The following is a 21,482-nucleotide window of genomic DNA, read 5'->3' as shown; positions in this document are numbered from 1 at the left end:
TTGTGCACCCTGGAATGAGTCTCACAGCTAGTTTAAGCTAGATAGTATTTTTAGTTACTAAGCTGTTTTTAATTCAACCAAAAAAAAAAATCCAGAAATTGTTTAATTTGATAAAAATAAGAGCATGTTGGAGAGGTCAGATTTCAAGACGTGCCCACGGATATATAAAAAGAAACCTTTATTTCAATGCTATTAGTAACAACACATACAAATTTCAACAGTGCACATACTTCATTGCAATTTCCAGAACTACTACATACTACATACTAGCAATACTGACACTATGATGACAAGACTGCCATTTCAGATCTGTTCTCAACTGCCAGCAAAGTCAGGCGACACAAACACAAACGTCATAAACATGTTTTCAAAAAAGCAAATCAATAATTAAACTTAACATACATAATCATAGTGTATTTCACCGTATAAGAGCGTTGCTAAACTAGTGTAAAGATAGTTAGGAAAAGCCAGGAGTTAAATACACGCACACACTTGAACAGCAATGATGACTCAAAATTTGTACATTGGGCAACAATCAGGGATCAAGTTCACATGTGACTTCGCCAAATAAATTTAAATTTCCAGAACTTACTATTACAAACTTTGATCAAATTCTAAATACTAATCAAGAAGAAAGTCTTCTAAACAGACTTACCAATTTTTTTCTTTTAGTTATACTGACCTTTGTGGGGTTGTTTTTTAAGACAGGCAAAAAAAAAAAATTTGTTACATTTTAATTATTTGCAAACATTTTTACTTTATATGTCAAGTTGTGTATTCACGTCAGGATATCATTAGCCCCATGTTAACTATGTGTCCGTCTCTGATTCGGTACCAGTTGTATGAAGAGCGGTATTTTGTTAACAATGAAAGTAGTTTGGTACGTAATCTAATTGGTGTTTATCATGATTGTAACTATAAAGACAACTGTTCTAACATACACCTGTGCAGAAACACCGTTTGCAAACAGTTTACTTCAACAGTGACAAGGACCTTAAAATCGAAACCTGTCGGATAGCAACAAGTATCAAGTGACGTAACAAAGAAGCAATTTTCAAATCATTATTTTTCTAATTTTTATTTAATAGAGTTCTAAGAAACTCGTCATAAGAAAAGACCACCAAGTCGAGGGAAATTGTGTAATAAAAGCCATTAAAACATAAAAAAATATTGATTTTAAAATTGCAGCAAGTATCTTTGTTGCGTCACTTGATACCTAGCGACAGGTTGTGATTTTAAGGTCCCCGTCATAATCGAGGCAAGCTGTTTGCAAGCTAAGCAGGAAATCTCGCATGGCGGTGCCCGAGTTATTGCATAGGCAAATGTTAAAACAGTTAATTTTCAAATTAACCTGTCTTTATAGTTGTAATCACGAAACTATTTTCATTGTTTGCAATATACCAAACTTGGTACAAGCAGTATCAAAACTGAAAAAAAAAAAAAAAAAAAAAACACAGTTAACGTGGCACTGTTCGACAAACGTTTTGCAATTAGGTAATTGAATTGTAACAAACTTTCTATCATGTCTCAAAATAACCACCAGAAAAGTAAATGGAAGTAAAAAAAAAATTTTGAAAGGGTTTTTCTTTTAAATATATATATACCCAGAAGCCTCTAAATACTACAACTTTACACATGTTAAAAATCTGACTTCACACAAACACACATTCATGAAAAAAAAAAAAAAACATTGGCTGTGATGATTACCTATATTTAGTAAAATTGACCCCAGAGACAGCTTAAAAATGTGAGAACATCAAAGCTGGACATATACAGAATTGTAAGTAGCAAAGACATTATTATTTCAAAAAAAGATTAACCAAAAACAATAAATACTACTACAAATTATGCACAAGTAAAATTAGTTGCAACCATTTTTCACTACAAAATGCAACTTTGCAGTAAAACTACCACAAGGGACTGTTAAAAATTTTCATTAGTAAGTGTTGTGCAAAAAAAAAAAATATTAACAATACAATTTAAAATAGAAATAGTACATACATAATTACTAGTTTCTGCTTAAATTGGTGCAATTATCCTGCCTGCGGTCGGTATGTGAATAAAACCCTCAACCGGAAAGGCTTCAAATAAAATTCGGTGAATGTGTAGAATTGCAATCCATTGAAAAAAGGGAATAGAGGCAGCAGTATGGAAAAAAAAAAAATTTAAATTAGTTATAAATGCAAGTTCTTTTTCCAGTGTAATACCTAGTCATAATTGATTACAAACAAAGAGTGCTTTTGCACTTAACTATAAAGAAAGAGTAAACCTTGCTTGTGTCTAGGCCACCTACTACAAAATTCTTATTTTATTATTGTTCAAATGAGGTAATTTCCTCCCCAGTTATCGCCACCGACGACAAGGGAACACTGCCTTCTACAGACACTCGCCATCTCCGAGACTATGACAAGGAAAGAAACGAAACACATGCTATTAGAGTTTTCTCTTCGCAGAACAGTGAAGAATCGCAACATCAGGTTTAAAAAAAATGGTTGAATTACAAACCAATTTACAAATTTCACAATTCATAACACAATTTTCAAATAAGTATTTAGTCTCCATATTTTTTTTTTTTTTACATGAAAAATGAAATTACGAATTTCAAAACTAACAAGGTAGCAATATAGCTTTCACGTCTTTTGCCATTTTTAACATTTTTACGGTAAATATCTATTCTCAGAACTATTTCCTACAGTTTTATTTTGAGTTTTTTTTTATAATAAAATAACACTATGCATTTTATACAGTAATATGACTAATAGGTTGTGAGGACTTTTTTCTCCCACAGAACCACTACATAAACAAGGTTTTAAGTAACAAGGTTCATATCGCTGACCCGCTCAATACTGCACAGCTAACAAAATATGACGTATCTACGTGCTTTATATTAAATTGCACCGGGAACTTGCTGCTATTCTCACTGGAAAATGAATCATCACATGCAGCAATCTTTCCTGAAATAAAGTTTTGAGAAAAAGAATTTTTTTTTCTCCATAAAACTTTAAATACACAATCATTTCACACTTACAAACTAACAGACACAAATCATTAGCAGTCCTGAACGACCCAGTCAAACAAGGAAATAACTGTGTGGACAGAGGGCACAAAATGGCAATTGAGAACAAAGCTCAGACCTAGCAGCCACTTAACTAGCACACAAAAAATTACTTAAGTATTATTAATCAGTTCGCGAGAAATTAGCTTGCTTGTTTTGACCACATTCAACGATGTAAGGCATTGTAAACTCTTATTTTCATTAGCAAATGCTATCACGAAACGTAGCCAACCATAAGCTTTCCAATAAAAATACAAGTGCATATAAAAAATCTCTGTAATAAACACCACTTCTTACATAATTAAACAGTAGCACAACCAAAAAAAAAAAAAATGTACAAACTCCTAACTTAACACGTTGGCTGAAATCTAACTATGTTTTTTGAAACGTCCATTAAGGAATGTTAACTCAAATTCTTAATTAAAAAGAAAATAATACATAAAAAAATATTTAATAGGTGCCACTCTAGCTGCAACACAGCCATAATTTAATGCAATAAGTATTACTGAAAATCAGCCTGCTTGCTAGCTTCAAAAAGTAAAAGCATAAAAAGCTATTTCTTTGGCAGTTGCACAGATTTTTTTTAAAGAACGTTTGTTGACATTAACGTAGAAACAATCAAAAATAAAACTGAATGTACACAACAATACGTGAATGTCGCCGCACGAGCAGTCGTCAGCCTCGTCAGTGCCAAGGGGACGGCTAGAAGTCGACGTTGCTGCGGCTACGCAGCAGCTTCTTGCCGCCCGGGCGCGCGCGGGAACCCGGTGCGCTGCGCTCCAGCAGGCGACGCAGCGTGGCCGCCTTGCGACTCCGCTCCAGCTCCAGCTCGTACTGCAGCTGGATCTTGTTCTTGGGGCCCAGCGGGAAGACCACGGGGTGGGCGAGCAGGGCGGCCGCGCTGGGGCGCGCCGACGCCTCGGGGGTCACCATCTCCCGCAGCAGGGCGTTGAACTCGCGGCTGCAGTGCGGCAGGTCTCGCAGCCTGCCGTCGCGCACGGCGTGCCACTCCGCCCCGTTCTTGGCCAGGGGCCCGCCCCCGCCCGCCTCGTACACGGTCAGCCCCAGGGAGAACACGTCGGCCCGGTCCAGCAGCGAGTGGTCCTCCAGCAGGATCTCCCGCGCCAGGTAGCGGCAGTCCCCCTCCTCGACGCGCGGGCTGGCCAGCGAGGTCACGTTGCCCAGGTCCCCGATCTTGTACGTCACCTCCTCCACGTCCTCGAAGCCGTCGTCCTCGTCCACCCGCAGGTCGTGCTTGGAGAAGTCGAAGTACTTCTCGTGCGACACGAACACGTTGTCGGGCTTCAAGTCCAGGTGCACCAGCATCTTGGAGTGGATGTGCTTCAGGCCCTCGGCCAGCTGCAGCAGCAGGATGCGCAGCTCCGCCTCCGTGAAGGTGCACTTCTTGATGAGGTCGGCCAGGCTGCCGCCGTCGCAGTACTCGTTCTGGATGAACATGTGGTCGTCCTCCGCCCACGCCGAGAAGTAGCACACCACGTTGGGGTGCCGGCCCATCACCGCGTGGGCGTACACCTCGTTGAGGGCCCGCTTCTCGTCCACGCTGCCCGTCACCGGCTTGATGCTCTTCTTCACCGCGTACGTGCAGCCGTCCAGCCTGTTCAGGCACTTGTACACGCTGCAGAACTCCCCTTTGCCGATCAGGCATATCTCGTGGAACTCCTGACGATATCTAGAAATATTCGACTCTTTGAGAGCCAGTTTCTTTGTGGGTATATCTGCGTCTTCAACCGGATCTGCATCTGCAGGCAAGTCACCAGTTGGGGTACTTGAACGGTTTCCAATTTTCTGCTTCTTCCAAAGAGGTGACAACATTTCTTTGGGTGTAAAAGGATTTTTATTAGCAGTCGGCAGATCTTTCTCACGCTTTTCAGTGGAACTGGCATTTGGTTTTGCATTATCAGCAGAGATAGAGTCCATGGAACATTTTTCAAACAAAGTTTTTGGAGTTGTTGGCGTGTCGAATAGTTTTAGTGCCCTAACTCGCTTGTAAGGCGGGGACATGGAAGACGACAAATTGTTAACACCTCGCTTTTGGGCATCAATCACAGATTTATCGAACTTTACGGGAGATGTCTGTTCATCACATTCAAGGAAATTTAATTTTCTTGGCAATACACGAAAAACACTCAACTCTTCTGACGACGTATCACAAGCATACGTCATGTCACACCCAGAACTGGTGGTTAACTCAAGATCTTCAGTATCGCAATGCATATCTTCAACTTCTAGATCAGTTGCGAAATTTTCCATGTCTTTGAAAACAGTAAATACTATTAATTAAATCTTAAAACGCCTGAGCACTTGCAAGTGCATCGAAACAACACGTATCAACAGCAAGGCACAAAGTTTGATATTACAAGCTAAAAAGAAAAATCAGTATCTACTTTCACTTCATTACGATCTACAATTTAAAAGCACACCAAAAAATCTCCAGTAAAAACACATTCAGAACACTAGCAAAAAAAAAAAAACTCTAGAAAATAACCGATTAGCAACTGCCACTGACAAAATAATAACAGTCTTTCCCGCCTAAAATAATCCTAGTATGTTCCGAAACCACAATGTCATAAGGACTATCCTAAACTAATTCTCATCTTTGGGGTCAGCTAAACTTTTTCAAATTTTTCTCTCTAAAAAAATTAATTTAATAATTAACGTAACTGAAACAGTTAATAAAATAAGCTTTTAGGACTCAATTACACGATATACTGGTAAGATAGTAAATAAGAAATTCCTTGTTGGGATACAACTGTAACTTTAAAATCAGGTCATATGTCATGAATCCCAACCCAATTTCTGTTAGGTAACGATAAAGCAACCGTATTTATAAATGGTTCCATGAACGCGGCTAGGAACTTACTTCAAAGCATTCTAGTGGAAGTTAGTCAACCATTTATATATTTGTTACACCAAAAATCACATATACAACAGTATCATCGTGCAAAATAAATCGTAATGGGCAATTCAGCACACTTGATACATCTCCTGATGTTCACAAAATAACTATATGATGAGTTAATGGCATCAGAGGGGGCCCCTACCAACTGAACGAAATTAACGAAAAAGTGAACTCTGCGCATGCGCAAAATTTGAAAAACAGTACCGCAACAGATATGACATCAAAATCGTTTGCCTAAAAATAAGGAAATACATGTGTCCTGTAATGCACTTGGTATATATTTAGGGTACAGGTGTAGCGTATTCAACACCTAAAACCTTATTTTTGTGTGTTGGAATACTGACCTAGGAGTCAGGAAAACAATATAATAATAATATTGTACCTCCTCGTTAAATTTGAAACAAAGTCTTAATCCTAATGGTATTCTGACTCGTCAGTGAAATTAACTTACCTTATAAAGGGCTGTTCATTTTAATTTTTAAATTTGATTAATTGAGTAGGATGTAAATGCAGTTTACTGACAGTGTTGTGGTACTGTCAATTTTGGAAGTAAATAAGTTCGTATGGCAATTCTTTTAGTGATATATTTTGTGGGGAGATCAGATGCAGTTGTACCTCTGCATTCTTTTTAACAACAGTATTCTGAGGACCATTGCCCACGATGCACAGTGTTGGAAGTTTCAGTGTTTCGATTTCCTTATCCAAACATTAAGTTATAATTATTAATTATTTGTGAACAATTTTTTTAAGGCCCTCATGCTAACCTGAGTAATTTAGGCTACCGGGTTGATATGCAACTTCTTAGCTCCCCATTTGACTTAAAAACATGCTGGAACATAACAGCTCGAATCGTATTTTGCTATGCCTTGAATGCTTACTTCGTCAACCATAAGCACAAGTGTTAATCCATGTTTATAAGTATGCCATCACCCGCGGTCTCGTGATCGAGACCCATGGCGGTCCTAGTGGTTTTCAGTGGCTCTTAATGAAATCTCCGGCGGGCGACAGGTTAATTCGAGGATTAACCGAGGTGGTCGTGGGTTTTTGCCCCTGCGTGTTCCACTAGGATCGGCGGCTGTTGATGGTGGAAGGGAGTCCCTGCTTTTAATACGCACTGGCCCTAAACAGTGTAGAGGACTGTTTCCTAACTGTTCAGGGGGCGTCTACGAAATAAAAAAAAAAGTTATTTAGGTTGTCGACGTTAGGGCCGTTCCCGTGGTTCGGAGTCGCTGCCCAGCTGCTCTGGTAGAGAGGGTACGTGCCACGTGGCAAGGGAACTACCCTAACTCGGGTGAAATAAAAGAGTTTATGACGTTAAGCTGGGTTTAATGCACACGTCACACACTGTACATGGGCTGTCATGGCTCCCCTCTGTGACAGTCCATCAGGGCGTCCCCCTTGCCGCGCGCTCATGAATCCCCCTTCTTCCCTTCGTGAGCGAGTGCATGGAGCCACATGGTCACAGGTGGGGAGACGCGACTCAGTCGCCCGGGAAACACATCTACAGGTACACAACAAGACAAATTGATATTTACACCCTCACATAATTACATAAACAAAACCTTTGTTACACTTTTGCGCACGGGCGCCGGCGCATACGCAAGCCTGAAGCAGCAACAGGCAATAATGGTCTCAGCGAGCCTGAGGAGCACTTGGGACGACGTCAAGGTGCTGGTTTTTAATCCCGAATCTCACAAAGTGTGGATGGGCACAAGTTACACAATTACACTTGACAAATATGCTGACACTACACACACTCGCACTGAATAATTAATTACGTGTTACGTTGCGCAACTTGCAAATAAGATCCCTACATGGGTTTGAGGGTCGTCGAAGAGTTTGAGTGGGTTAATGGCCACTCCCGTGATGAACTGGAACTAGCTTCGTGCCCGGGCTCACCTGCGTGAGTCGTGGGCCCACGAAGGTAATATTAACAGACAAGTCTTTAAGTTTGTAGTCGGCAGGCGTATGCTTGACGAATTATCTTAAGTTCTGTTCGCGGGAGTCGGCCCGGACCGTAAAGTGACTGCGTCGCGAACCGTTGTTGCCCGATGAGCAAAAATTAACGCGGCCGGGTTAAGCCCTGCACCAGAAAAGGGCACAGGGGCACGCGGGGAGAGGAAAAAGAGGTTTTAATGAATTATGATATTTACCAGTATGAAGAATCAGGAGCACAAAAGTTGAAGTCTCCCCGCGGGATCACACGTCCGCCCCGGCCCATGAGTAAAACTCTACTGCCACTTTGTGCCGGCTTAGGAGGGGAGGAAGCGTCATGACGCGCCGAACTTTCTAATGTGCCGTTATTCCAAATTTATAATTATAATTATACATTATTATTTCTAGAACCCTCGTAACTTAATGACATCTATCTGAATTAGTTGGCAGAAGGCCTATCATAATAACAATAATACATAATAAAATTGAGATTAATAATATTTGAAAATAGAAAGTCAAGCTGGAGACTGTCTGTCACTTGTTGACTACTCCAGTGGCTATTTGCAGGTGAAAACAGGGAGGTGAATTAGGTTGATTTATGGTGTGGTTAATTATTGGCGGAAGGCCGCAAGGAATGTTCCGAACGTTTATTAATTGTGGTTTCCCACGGGGAAAACCGCTGCACCACTACAACGCACTTTCACTCTTAAGGGTTGTTTTGTTAATTAAAAATCACTTAATTACTCCCAGTAATTAATGAAGCATAAGAACTGTTTGGTGGTGTTGGCATATAGGTGTAATCTGTTTAAACACTCACGGACGTCGACGGCTCGCTTGACTCACGTGACCTGGGCTAGGGTTGCGTTCCGTTAGCTGGGTTTAATTCTGGCGGGTGGAGGCCGGGCTTTATGGCCAGACGATGACAAGTATAACTTTTTTCCTAAATTTCTCTCGAGTTTGTAAACATCCATTGTAGCAACAAATAATGCAGCAATTCCATCACAGAAGAAATAGTGTCAAACTTGACTCATAATATTAAAACTAAATAAATAGCCATTGTTTATTATGGTAGTATAAGGCCTTAAAACAAATGGTGAAATCATAATATTTAATTTAAGGCAATCATGCCACATAATAATGAATAACTAAATATATTGACAATAACTGTCGGGGGTCCCTCCGGTCACTCGGGACAATTTTGCCTATTGTCGTCCTTTTTGGCCATGCGGGCACAGAAAACGACTGCGATGTAGCATGTGCTGCGCGACGAATGGCCCGTGCCTCCAAATATCGATAGCTGCCTGCTGGGGCATGGTTATGACTCACTCCAGCAATCTTTTAATTTCAAAACTATTTATAAACTAGTTATATATGTACCTGTTTTTAAAGCACTGTCATACGTATATTATTATTGAACTGTAATTCAATGTGTGAATAATACTTCGACCCTAGCTTGTCTTCTCTTTCGGTCTCAGTGCACTTTAAGTGAACGAACCCAGCACTGCAGTGGAATTCGTCTCGGTGCCGTGACGGTAGGCCTCAGCCTTCTGCCAGGTCCAGACACATACGAGAACCACGGAGCCATCTCTACCTTGCCAGCTTTGAAGTAATTTTTCAGTACTAATATTTTTAAAATCCATTTTTATCAGATCTGCGGCGGGTCCTATTTGGCCAAGATATAACCAGATGGTTGCTTAATTAATAAGATAGCCATTCTCTGAGATGAATTTTATTTCCTAAGATTTAAGCACATGTTTCACTGGCTCTTGCCACGAGTGTGGCCCGGAATTCAGGTCACAGAAACTTTTCCACTAGGTTTTTCCAGCATCGTTCACATGGGGCTACCTCGTGGCTAAACATGTAGATAAACTTTTGGGTGTGTCATTTCCTTGGATCTTTGCAGGAGGATAATACAATGTTTATGAGGTGGACCATTTGTATGGCCCCTCTGCCCAGGTTTTACACCAGATGGTCAGTTAGGTTATTTTGTGCAATTGCATAATCAGTGTAGTTTGTAACTTCTTGTACTTTTGGTGACTTCTGTCGTCACCCTAGGGATCCTATGCCCAGTTTTAGAGAACTTGAAGGCTTCCATGAGCTTCATGGGACAGTGTAAACAGGTGAAGTACATTCACGTGAACCTTCAACTGCGTGTAACACTATCCTAAAAATACTGAATAAATTATGCTGAATAAAAGGTTTTCAAAGAGGTAATATAACAATTATAGCCAAGGATGGATGCAAAGGTTGAATTAGCAAGAATGAATTTACATACATGTCGTTTAATCCTGGGCAAAAGCCTCACGTAAAACATTCTTTCACATACAAGAGTAATACTGGGTTTTTAATAATACTGATAGCAAGAAAAATTAGCGGTACAAATGCCACGGCACGTGAACACATATCCATGTTTTCTTTAGGATTAAATACTTAATACATAATAGAAACTTGATAGATACTTGATGGATAGAAATATTACAATTAAGTATTAACGCTTACACAATGTCGTGAACACAGACATGCCTCATTAGAGAATACAAAAAAACGTCAAATGAACATGCAGGCGACCGCGGCCTAACCTACACTAGGCGGTATAAGCTTACTGTAAAGCATGATAAAGCATGATATAAAAGGAAAATTCACAAATTAATACATTACATACATTACGTAAAAACAAGTCCTAACGAAGACTGTAGACCAGACGGGGAGAGACGTCAAACAAACTATGCATGGTACTAATACAAAAAAATGATCAAAGAAAGCAATAAACGCCAAATAGAATTTAGACGGTGACGGCCGAAATGGAATTTATAGTAGAGCTATTACCAAGTACCGTTTACATTACTGTAAGGGTCACCACCTTACAACACTTACGTGCATTCTCCCCGCTGTCACACACTCTCTCTAAAGCAAGTATCAGACTACATGCTTAATTCACGACCAGCACCGACTGACTGCTAACGAACAAGAAGAGCCTTCAAGGCATTACACCTAGTTTTAATTAAGCAAGAGGGCGCCACGCGCATGCGCGGACACCTCACGAGGGGAAGACAAAACACAGCACTGGACGCAGAGAGGGGGGGGGGGGGAAGGTAGGAAGGGAAGGAGCGCCGAAGTCCGCCGCGCGGCGCGAAGTTCAAGTGACGCGCACCGACCACTTCAAACTCATGTACTTTAATCAATCATCCCGCTTGTTATACCTGTACTGCATCTATAGTGCATCGCGACAAGTACTTGCTCACTCACACAACAGGCTAGAAATCTGGACAGCACAATGTACAGTGTCGTGCAGTTACGAATAAATGTAGTGTTTATAACAGTATTTTTTCATTCCTGAATTAGGGCATCCTCAATGGCCTTAACATCTCAGAAAGCCAACACTTATCGCGAGCCACTACTTCAGCCACATATTCCCCTGAGAGAATCTCGTGTACCAGTGCACAGTATTTCGTTGGATGGTGCTGTGGGCTAGCTCATTCTGAAAATTATCCTAGGAGGCAGCTGGATCAACATCAGAATATTATAGTTTACCATAAAAGAAGGAAATGGATAAATGGTGATTTCCCCACCTTTCTTGTTGTAGCTACCAGCAGTCTGAGTAAGGCCACCAACCAAGGATATATTTGCTTTCTATCGAAAAAAACATTTTTGAATTTTACTGATCGTCATTCTGATAACTATTAGTCATCTCAAAATCTATTTATTTAATTACCACTGTATGAACCTGTGTCATTATTAGTGCAGGGCATAACCCTGGAGTTTTAATTTCACTTTGCCATGCTGAGTCTGTGATTACTGTCCATTTCCCCTCCATGATAAAGAAGTTTACATTTATTTAACAATGCATACATCACCTCGGAGGCTCTTACATCCGAGCTTGGCCCTCTAGTTATATTTCCTGAACTTATGGCCAACTTCAGCAACCAATCCCCATGACGAGACTCCTAATGGCACCAGCATGTTTTAAGTGTAATCAATCTTCGTGTTAAGCGCATTAGTTGTTCACATGTACAACTGTTGCACGACTATTATGTGAATAAAAGTAACGTGTCTTGGAAACTAGCCTGTATTATTTTGAGTTTCCCATGTCAGGGACACATATTAACCATATTTTGCAGACTATGGGCAGTGAATCAGTTTAGCAGCCAGCTTTGAACAAGTAATATTCTTCAGTCTATATGTCTAGTGTATCACACTCTGGCCGACAACACGCAGCATCTTTTGGCCAGATATTACGAGTTAGCAAACCCCCCCCCCCCCCCCTCTACATTTCTATCGTAATACCAATCCAGTAAAGTACTAGACCCACCCCTAGCACCGATGAAACAATCTCGGGTGATGACACTGTTTTTTGTGTATGTGTGTATGTATAATACAATTGTTTTACCTCCCTTCTTTAACCCTATTAAAGCACTGCCTTGGCTGTTTGCTTTTGGAGCTGAGGCATTATTGAGCAGCTCCTGTCTAGTCGCGTTGCGTGGCAATGATCATTGTGGATTATCTTGGGCTTTCAGCATTCACATTACAAACTCACAGCACAGGTTGTCTCCAGCAATCACTCCCCTTCCCCAACTTGTTAGAAACAACAATGCAGGCTGCTTTCAGAAACAGTGTTGAGATTTAACTTCTAAATTCATTAAATGGTTACCATCAGAGCCACATCTTATAATGTTTGAAAGTTGTGTGTATTAAATTTGTATTGAAACGACTCGAAAAAATCTTAAGTCTATTTGTAGAAAATAATTTGGTTCACTAATAAACATTTTGTTTTAACTGATTGTTATTAATAGATTCTATTGTTTTAATTTTTTTAATTTTGGATTATTTATTGACAAGGAGATCATTAACAATGATCTTCCCCGTCCATTGACTAATTATTACTAATGGAATAAAAGCGCTGCACCATTTTCATGGTTTGGCACTAGTTTATGTTCCATGCAAATGTATACAACAATTGGTTAATTTTTTTAAAGTTCAATATTAATTATAGGAAAATAATTTTTATTTTGTGTTATAATTATTTTTGTTATTATTTTTGACTAGGAAGTTGGTTGAGGTCCTTTACCAACAATGTATGGTTTGTACTTAACAGATGGTGCTAGTAACTTTTTGGACTGTGCTGCGCTCTAACGATATTGCTTGTAAATAAATAGTAGCCAATATGAAAAGAAGGAGGTATAAATGTTAAACTACACATGTGTCGATAATGTAGTAATTTCGGAATCAACGAATGAAATCAACCTTATTGTTATGTCCGTGAAATGTCGTGGTCAAAAAGGATGGCAGTATTGTTTACTATTTTTAAAAAATGTTTGTGTACGGTAATTTACGTTTGTTAAAGCAAGCTGGTCAGTGACAAGGTCGTGTTGAAATTGATTATTTATAGCAGATGATTACTTGCGAGGTTTCAAATTTCGTAAACAATGTGCTACAGGGACACATGACGTTGAAGTCGGATGCTGTGATTTGTGAGTAATAATTTTTGGGTTGAAACACTTCACTCTTTTTAATCATCCATGTTAGAATAAGATTATCATGGATTTGTATGTTTTTTCCCCCCAATTGCAAATTTTTGAAACATAAAACAATATCAATTTTGTTTTGGACTTGAAAACAGCATTAAAACTAATACGTTCACCAATTATTTTTATCTACATTACACAAAATGTCTTTTGCGTATGTTGCAGACCATAACCTCATTTTTTTTTTTTTTTTTTTGCTGTGCATGTTTGAATTAAAATAGAAGAAATTAATTATACAATTTTCTGTTTGGCATTGTGATAGTTCACAGAGGTGGGTGTGGAGGCACCAAGGTACCATGAGTGGATGATGCAGAGAGTGTAAAGGAAAGTAACTAGGTGGAGGTATTCATTTTGGGCGAGGATAGTACGAGAGTGGAATAGGCTAAAGGGGAGGTTATTGGCAGTGAGAGTAAACTCGTGGTGTGGAAAAGTGAATTTTTTTTTTGGGGGGGGGGGGGGGGGGGGGAACTCTTTGCCTCTGGGTGGAAGTTCAGTATATAGTTGATGAGTAAGAATTTCACCAATAAATGTATAAATGAAGAATGGCTAAGTAGTCAACGCATGTTTAACTGGGGTTGTATTTTTAGTTTATTGAAAAATAAAATACATATTAATTTTTCTTGGTTACATTAAAATAAAGGTAGCACTGTTATCATATTTATATTGTAAAATAGGGTGTGATTTTTAGAATTTTACATTCATATACTAGGTCTACTATATTTAATTAAAATGTTGCACATGTTACAGTAATCTGACGACCTGGTACAAAAGCCAAACACCTGCTTTGCCGCTAGCATGCCTAATTCTTAGGCCTATGCACATGAGTGGAAAGTGCTGCAGAGAGATAAATGCCTTATCACCATTACTATTCAACATCATTGCTAGCTCATGCTGACTAAATTGCAGTGGAGGTGAGGAGGTGATAGAATGGGTAGATGACCTGGTTAGGAATATGAAGAAAGTTGGACCAAACTTAAACGCTGAGAAAATACAGCTTCAGTAGTCCCGCTAATCTAGACTAGATTGGCCCGTACCTCTGTCCGAATTAGCAAACTTCCACACTAAACAGAATTTGCCTTAAATTGCATGTAATGCAAATTTTGGATAGGTAAAACAATAAAAATTAATTTTTTTTTCATAAATACATCTTTTCCTATAGCTTAATTAGAGTATTAATACTAATGTAGCTGTAGACCTAAGTTTTTTACTTACAAACTGATGTAGAGTTAACAAAGAAGATATAATTGTGGTTAAAATTCAAAATTTATTGATTCTACATTATAATCTGCCTTTTTTTTTTTTTTTTTTGCATCGATTAACCGGATATCCGGACAAACAGGGCCCAGATTACGGAACTCTTCTGTGATAGAACTATCTAGGAGGAAGGGACAAAATAAACCTTTACAAGCAGGTAAACTGAAACGTGCTTACAGTAGAGAACTTTGAATGCCTGGGCACATGGTTAAAACAAGAGATCAATAAGAGCATCGCAAACGCTTATAAGATAAGACTGCAGCATGAGCTGAAATTCTGTGGTCATGAGTGCCGTGAAGCAATACTCATTTGAGAGCTTACAATTTCATCATTGTCACTGAACTGTCACACGGCACTGAAACCCTTTGTTAGACTAAAAGTGACTGTAGAAAAACTCTAGTATATGAAAGAAAGATATTTCGAAAAATATTTAGGGTGGTACAAGTTGTAAATGGTTGGAGATGGCGTGAAGATGAAGAACTTTATAGACTCCTCGAAGAACCCAGTGTGACTCGGAAACTGAGGGGCAGGGCATGTTGCTGGATGCCGTGTGAGCAGCGAATGAAGGCAGTGACAACTGGAAGACCACTTGGTAGACCACGAACACGTGGCGAGACGACGTGAGGAAGTACGAATGGAGGCAGGTTGCTCAGGACAAGAACAGAATGGAGGTGCATCGTGAGGTCGGCAGTCAGTCTGCGTGGTCTCTATTTTTGCCAGATTATGAAAACTGAAATTTTCACTCTTAAAAATCCTAGGCCAACTTGTCTGGAGATGTAGTGGCATCGCGGCAATGATCGCTCACTAAGCCATGTAGCACAGATTGTGGGTTCAATCCCCGCCTGCTGTATTACTCATGAGTAGAGACATGCAAAATTCGCGGATTCATTTCGCGATAGGCTAGCATCAAAACAACTATACCTTCGTACCGCTTCTGCGATTGGCCCACATTTTATCCGGGGAACTGTGAGCCAATGGGAAACATTAAACCAAGAAAGTGCCGAATTACGGACAGCCTAGTTGAGACGTCTCACGCGTCATTAGCCAATGAACAGGTGTCATTTCCGCGAGTATTTAAAGAACTGTGGAGTCTATCCTAGAGGTCAATGAATCCGCGAATTTTGCAGGTCTCTACTCATGAGCATAGAGTCTGTAACCAAGTGGTCTGTAGGCCCTTTATTGTTTCGGAGGTCAGTTATGCAACGTACAACCTTACCTTTACATTTCAAAAATAAATTGGATACACAAGTTAGGGTGAATTAAATAATAAACTAGAAATTTTTCCACAAATGTACAAGATTGGTTTCTGAAATAGCAGTATTAGGAACTGTGTTTTTATTAGTGACTAGCTGAAACACCCAGCATTGCCCGAATGAAACACAGGGTGAAGGAAATGTTCTTTTAATATAGTATGTTTTAATGTCAAGTGTGTAAAATTACATCAAGAGTTGCCCAAATTTTATTTGAAGGGGTAGAAAAGGGTGATTTGTGTGTATGAGTGTGTGAAAGGGGTTGAGAGAGAGAGAGAGAGAGAGCAGAAGGAAAGTAGTATACCAAAATCTCATGCATTCAATTAATTTTTTTGTTAAAATCAGATGTAGATAAGCAGTGTTCTTATATTTAATGTCAAGTGTGCAAAATTTTATCTAGAAGGGCAAAATTAATGCTTTAAGGGGTAGAAACTGTAATGGGGGTAGTTATTTAATAATTTCATGTAGCAAGGAACAAGGATAGGTTTAAGAGTAGTAATTTTATTTTTATTTTTAACATTAAAGCGTAAAAATTTTCATCAAGGAGTAAAAACTTCTCTTTAAAATGGTCAGAAAGGGGGGAGATAGTTCTTTAAAACACCATGTAGGTATTCAATAAGAATTTTTATTATTAAAATCAAATATAGTCATTTCCCTCCTCTTTTGTACATGAAGTGTGAAGGATGTTATCAAGTTGTACCAGTACACTTTAAGTGGTGGAAAATGTAGACGGGTGGTTTTTCGAAATTTCGTGGATAATTTGAAGTTGGTAAATTTTAAATTAAATGTGTGAATTTTCGAAATCTCATGTAGACAGTGACCTTCCTCATGTTTTGAAGATCAAGTGCGCAAAGTTTCATCACAATCGGATGAATGATTTAGGACCGCATACGAGACGAACAGACATTTTTATACTTTACTGCTATAACATAATCTATCAGATTGTTTAAGAAACGGTCCATGTTGTACTTACAAAGATTTTTATTGTAATCAAAGACATATTAAGTCATTATGGCAAACATCCTGCTAAAAATTATTCTTATTGATTTATTAATTGCATGTGAACATGTGCATGTGCAGAAGTGTATGCACGTATACAAAAAATGCATATATATGTGAAGACGTGTATAAACATGTAGGCTATAGGTCTTCAAACCAAACTCTGGCTACGCAATCACTTGAATCCAGGAAATTTATTTTTATAATAGTGTGTTTGGGGAGATGTTTAACTTCATAAACTGCAGGTTTTTTTTAAGCCCTTAGATAATTTTCACAGTCCGTCAGAGTTAATGATGGTTACACACAACACTACACACAACATGAAAAAATGGGCAAATAATGCAGTGCTTAGATAAACCATAAACGTGCACACTGTTGGTAAACATATTTACATGTGCCTAAAACAGTACCTATTGTTTGTGTTGAGCCTAAGTATGTACTGTATTTGAATTTGTAGTTATGAAATAAAAGTCTATTTAGCTTTTGGTCAGTATTTAATTAAAACCAGTATTGTATGATATCTATCAGGCCACTTGTAAATTTTACTTATAATGTTTTCTGTAAATAATATTTTTTTCTGGGACTATATTGTATGTGAAAGTAAAGGAGAATTTAAAGTTGTGTGTTAATTGTCTAAATTACATTGGAAAAGTTTTCATTCATTTGGAGTTACGTTAGGGTCAATATTCTATCTTCCATTAGTAGGCCTTAATCAGTAAAGGATTTTGTTTGTGAAATTATAAACTTAACATAGGTATTCACAATTATTGTTATAAGCTTGTTATTGAATAATCATTGCATATGTAGTTAATAGTATATGGACTGGCTTTTAGTAATTATTTAACATCTTACATTATATTCTTTCTTTAAAAATATACATATTTTGCCTTATTTTCTATTCTGCTCTAGTGAAAAGCAGTATTAATTTATACTGCATAATCCATTAAGTTTTAATCACTAAATATTATGATGTGTTTTTAACAACTCCATGCATATTATTAACCCTTCGAACTCCTATGTAGATCCAAGTAGTCCATTCACCTTTACTGTTTCCAAACCTTTTGTCGAGTGTCTCTCTCCAATCCTTTGAATCATGTGACATGGAATAATGTCACGCTATTCAAGGGGTTGGAGAGTCAAGACTTTTGACAAAGAATGGGAATGGGGAGTTTTAAGATGACAAGCCTGACGACTGACGTGAGGTTAGAGTTCAAAGTGTTAAGGAATTACAATTTACTGTCTACACTTGAGTTCATCCTAAATAGTTTTTTTTTTTTTTTAACGTGAACTCTGACTTCAATTGTGGTGATCGCCTTGACTCGGTAGTTCCGCTGGTGACGCCGGCGCTCGGTGTCTGTGGAGCGCGGTGCGAGGGGAGTGGTCTGGGGGCGTTGCAGGCTCGGGGCGGCGGTGAGACATGGACGGTGTCGGCGCGACGGGCGGCCGGCGCCGGGGCGCCACCAGGCACTCCGTGGAGGACCAGGCCCTCGACCAGATCGCCAGAGAGGTACCGTGCTGCCGCCTGCCGCTCTGCCCCGGGCCCCGGCGCTGCTTGCATGCTGCATGCTGCATGCTGTTTCACGTAGCGTCGCACACAGGGTGTTGCAGTCAGGGGCGCAACAACAGGGGGGGGCATGTATTTTTTCCCTCCCGAGACACCACTATAGCCCTATATAACCCGAAATGAGTGTTGCGACGGGCAGACACAGAGCCCGAGCGCCGGGTGTTTCCCCGGCCGCGGAGGCCTCGATCGCCAGGAGAAATTTCTGGCTCCCCCTCTGAAACCTTGAAGTGGGGGCAAACGGGGGCAAAGAAAGTGCTGTGTAATCAATTTTTAGATAATAAAACTGCTTAAATAGCACCATTTTCCACCTTGAAATACAAATTTTCCCGGGGGAGGACCACCCCCACCCCCCGCTTCAATAAGGGGGGGGGGGGGATTGATGATTCTTTATAAAAAAAGTAATATTGCCCCCCCCCCCCCCCCTTGGAAATTTAGTTGTTGCGCCCCTGGTTGCAGTAGCAGTCTTTCACGACGCCATCGGACTGTGCACTAGAAACACTTTTTATCGACTATGCGGTTCAGGCTTATCTGAAACCATACCTATGTTTTTTGTATTTATAACGTACATTGGGAAAGTTTTCCAATGGCTGGAATAAATATTCGTTGAAAATATTTTGTGGTAAGTATTTTAGCTTAATATTTACCATGTCATAATTGCAAAGTTATTTTAGAATATGGTTCACGAACATAAGACATCCTACAGCAATAATATTGAGTGTCTGTTACACTTGCTGTTTGAGCCTTATTGTACATTTGCATGTTTCTTTTCAAGATTTGTTTTTCAAAAAATAAAAAAAATAAAAAATGTTCTTTCAAATGTGGATAGTAGAATTTGTAGTGGATTTTTTATTATTAAATAATCATATTAATTCAATCGGTACACACAAAGGTAAGTCTAATAATATTTCCACTAATGGTTGTTCAAGCAAGTGAGTTGTTGATGGCCATAGTGATTTCTTGATTTTAAGTCTTACGTATTATGTCTAAGTAAGAATACAATTATTCAATAATTTAGGAGAATGAACAGTACCCATTTGCGTTAAAATGTAAGAGTGTATTTGCGTTGTAGGTAATTTATTTTTGTAATGGATTTGCTGAAAATCAAAATGTATTCAGACATTAATTTGTAAAAGAAATATTTATGTGTTTTAGTTTGGAACAGGGTAGAAGTTAAATAACTTAGTCAGGAATATAGTATTTTTTTTATTGCAGTTATTTTAATGTGTTTGTAGGAGAAGTAAATCAGTAGTGGTATTAATTTCTTATTTTTAATGTCACTCTGAGCATTATTAAAAAATACAATTTTATCAAAACAAACTTCATAATTTTATAGTGATACAATATTGGCCATTTGAACTCAAATTTTCTTGAAGGATTTTTTTTTATATTGTGACTTATCGAAAGAAATTGTCTGCCAACTATTTAGAAACAAATGGTTGCATAGTTTCTGATATTGATAGGAAAGGCGTGGATGAGTAGTTAAAGTATTGTTTTAATCATGTAGGTATTAAAAACATGTCAATGTTATGATTAATTTTATACAGTTAGAGTGAAATATATTTAAAATTAAATATATTTTTTATATAAACCACCAGGAAGTTATACAAATTTTATTTTGGTAATTGCATTATTTGTTTAAATTTGGTTTCCAAGCCTTTGCAAAAAAGGCACACAGTTTTCATCGGACATTGTTTTCCTCAACTGCATGTTTTAAATAAAAAATAACGAAAAAATATTTAAAGAAATAAATTTTAATGTTAAGCGAAAATAATTTTGTTATCCTGCATCGAAACTTTTAAATCTTCAAGAATTTTCTCAAATATTTTGGAAGTATCTCTCATAGTAAACCACAGTGTGTTCATCAGAGAGGAGTAATTAATGGGGTTTCTTGTTTTTACACAATGAGTTTTGTGTGTTCTTCTCATTACATAGAAAATAAAATTTTAATCTGCTTGCAGTACAAAAAAAATTATAATTTCTAAAAACCATCAAAAAGTAGGCTTCTATTTTTATGTTATTAGGTTCTTTACAACCCATTTTCTTAAATATTTACATAGTAAGTTTTGAGTTTATCAAAATGTAAATCATGACTTTAAGTTTATAATCAGAAATAGCATTTTTATATAAAAACTGTGTCATATCGCTTATCTAAAATTTGACAGTTTCCAAAAGCAGTACCAGTTGTACACATTTTCCAAATGTCACTTTCAAAGAAACATATAATGTTTCTTTAGGAACATTGCTGACAGAACAGTGGCAAAATGATTCATGGACCCGCTGGTACTACTTGTGAGAACTTTCAAATTTGAGGCGCGTTACATAACACAAGACTATAGAGTATATGAGATTCAATTAAAAAAAAAAGTGATGATTGAATACATACCAAAGCTTGCTCTGAATGTAATAAAATTGAAACTTACAATACAGTTGCACACGCCGTTTCCTCAAATAAGGCTTAAGTATTGGCACTGCGCGCAGAGACTTGAAGATGGCTGGTGGAGCGCTGGCTATCTTTACAGCGTGTCAGTATCCCTCAAGATACGCTGGGCTTATGCAGAGATACTGGAGATAAGAGAGATGTTGCCGCGGCACGTCATCCGGGAGACTGCGGCTTTGCTGCCGTTCCCATCCCTCGCCGCCGCGCAGACAAAAAACAAAAAGACTCCAGCAGACTAAAAATACATCTGGGAATGTAGTGGCAGTTGTTTTTCGGTGCATCCTTCCAGGGAGGAAAAAAAAAACAGTCAGTCATTGTGATGACAAACCCAGCTCTCGTACCTGCATGGCATGACGAGAAATCTGGGTTTTTTTCATAATTTTACATAATATTTAATTTATTATACAAATGTAAGCCTTCTACATAACATTGAAACCTTTCCCAAGATTTACCTCATATACAACACTTCACACTTGTAAGTCAGCATTTTACTTGTGTAAATGTTTTTAACAATAATTCAAATATTAGTTGTTGAGTTAAATAAGT

The 21,482-nt window shown here is 38.5% G+C and overlaps 2 protein-coding genes across 2 annotated transcripts in view; one reads left to right on the top strand and one right to left on the bottom strand.

The window, feature by feature from the left end:
- Nucleotides 1-161: 161 nt before the first annotated feature.
- Nucleotides 162-6,163, bottom strand: LOC134536967 (wee1-like protein kinase). Its single transcript, XM_063377081.1, has one exon. It carries the CDS (start codon nucleotides 5,324-5,326, stop codon nucleotides 3,758-3,760), a length of 1,569 nt encoding a protein of 522 aa, XP_063233151.1. The 5' UTR covers nucleotides 5,327-6,163; the 3' UTR covers nucleotides 162-3,757.
- A 6,821-nt stretch (nucleotides 6,164-12,984) lies between these two features.
- Nucleotides 12,985-21,482, top strand: part of LOC134536971 (leucine-rich repeat flightless-interacting protein 2) — a 111,319-nt gene continuing 102,821 nt past the window's right edge. Inside the window, exons 1-2 of the mRNA XM_063377087.1 lie at nucleotides 12,985-13,378; nucleotides 18,333-18,442. Coding sequence (XP_063233157.1) covers nucleotides 18,353-18,442 — 90 coding nt within the window. The 5' untranslated portion in view covers nucleotides 12,985-13,378; nucleotides 18,333-18,352. The remainder of the gene's footprint in view (nucleotides 13,379-18,332; nucleotides 18,443-21,482) is intronic.

Source organism: Bacillus rossius, chromosome 11, assembly GCF_032445375.1.
Source record: "Bacillus rossius redtenbacheri isolate Brsri chromosome 11, Brsri_v3, whole genome shotgun sequence".
NCBI classification, from domain to species: Eukaryota; Metazoa; Arthropoda; class Insecta; order Phasmatodea; family Bacillidae; genus Bacillus; species Bacillus rossius.
The sequence above is the reverse complement of the archived record's forward strand: the minus strand, read 5'-3'. Positions and strand labels throughout refer to the sequence as shown.

Coding starts and splice junctions, on each gene's coding strand:
- LOC134536967 (XM_063377081.1), bottom strand. CDS start 5,326: ATGGAAAATTTCGCAACTGATCTAGAAGTTGAAGATATGCATTGCGAT.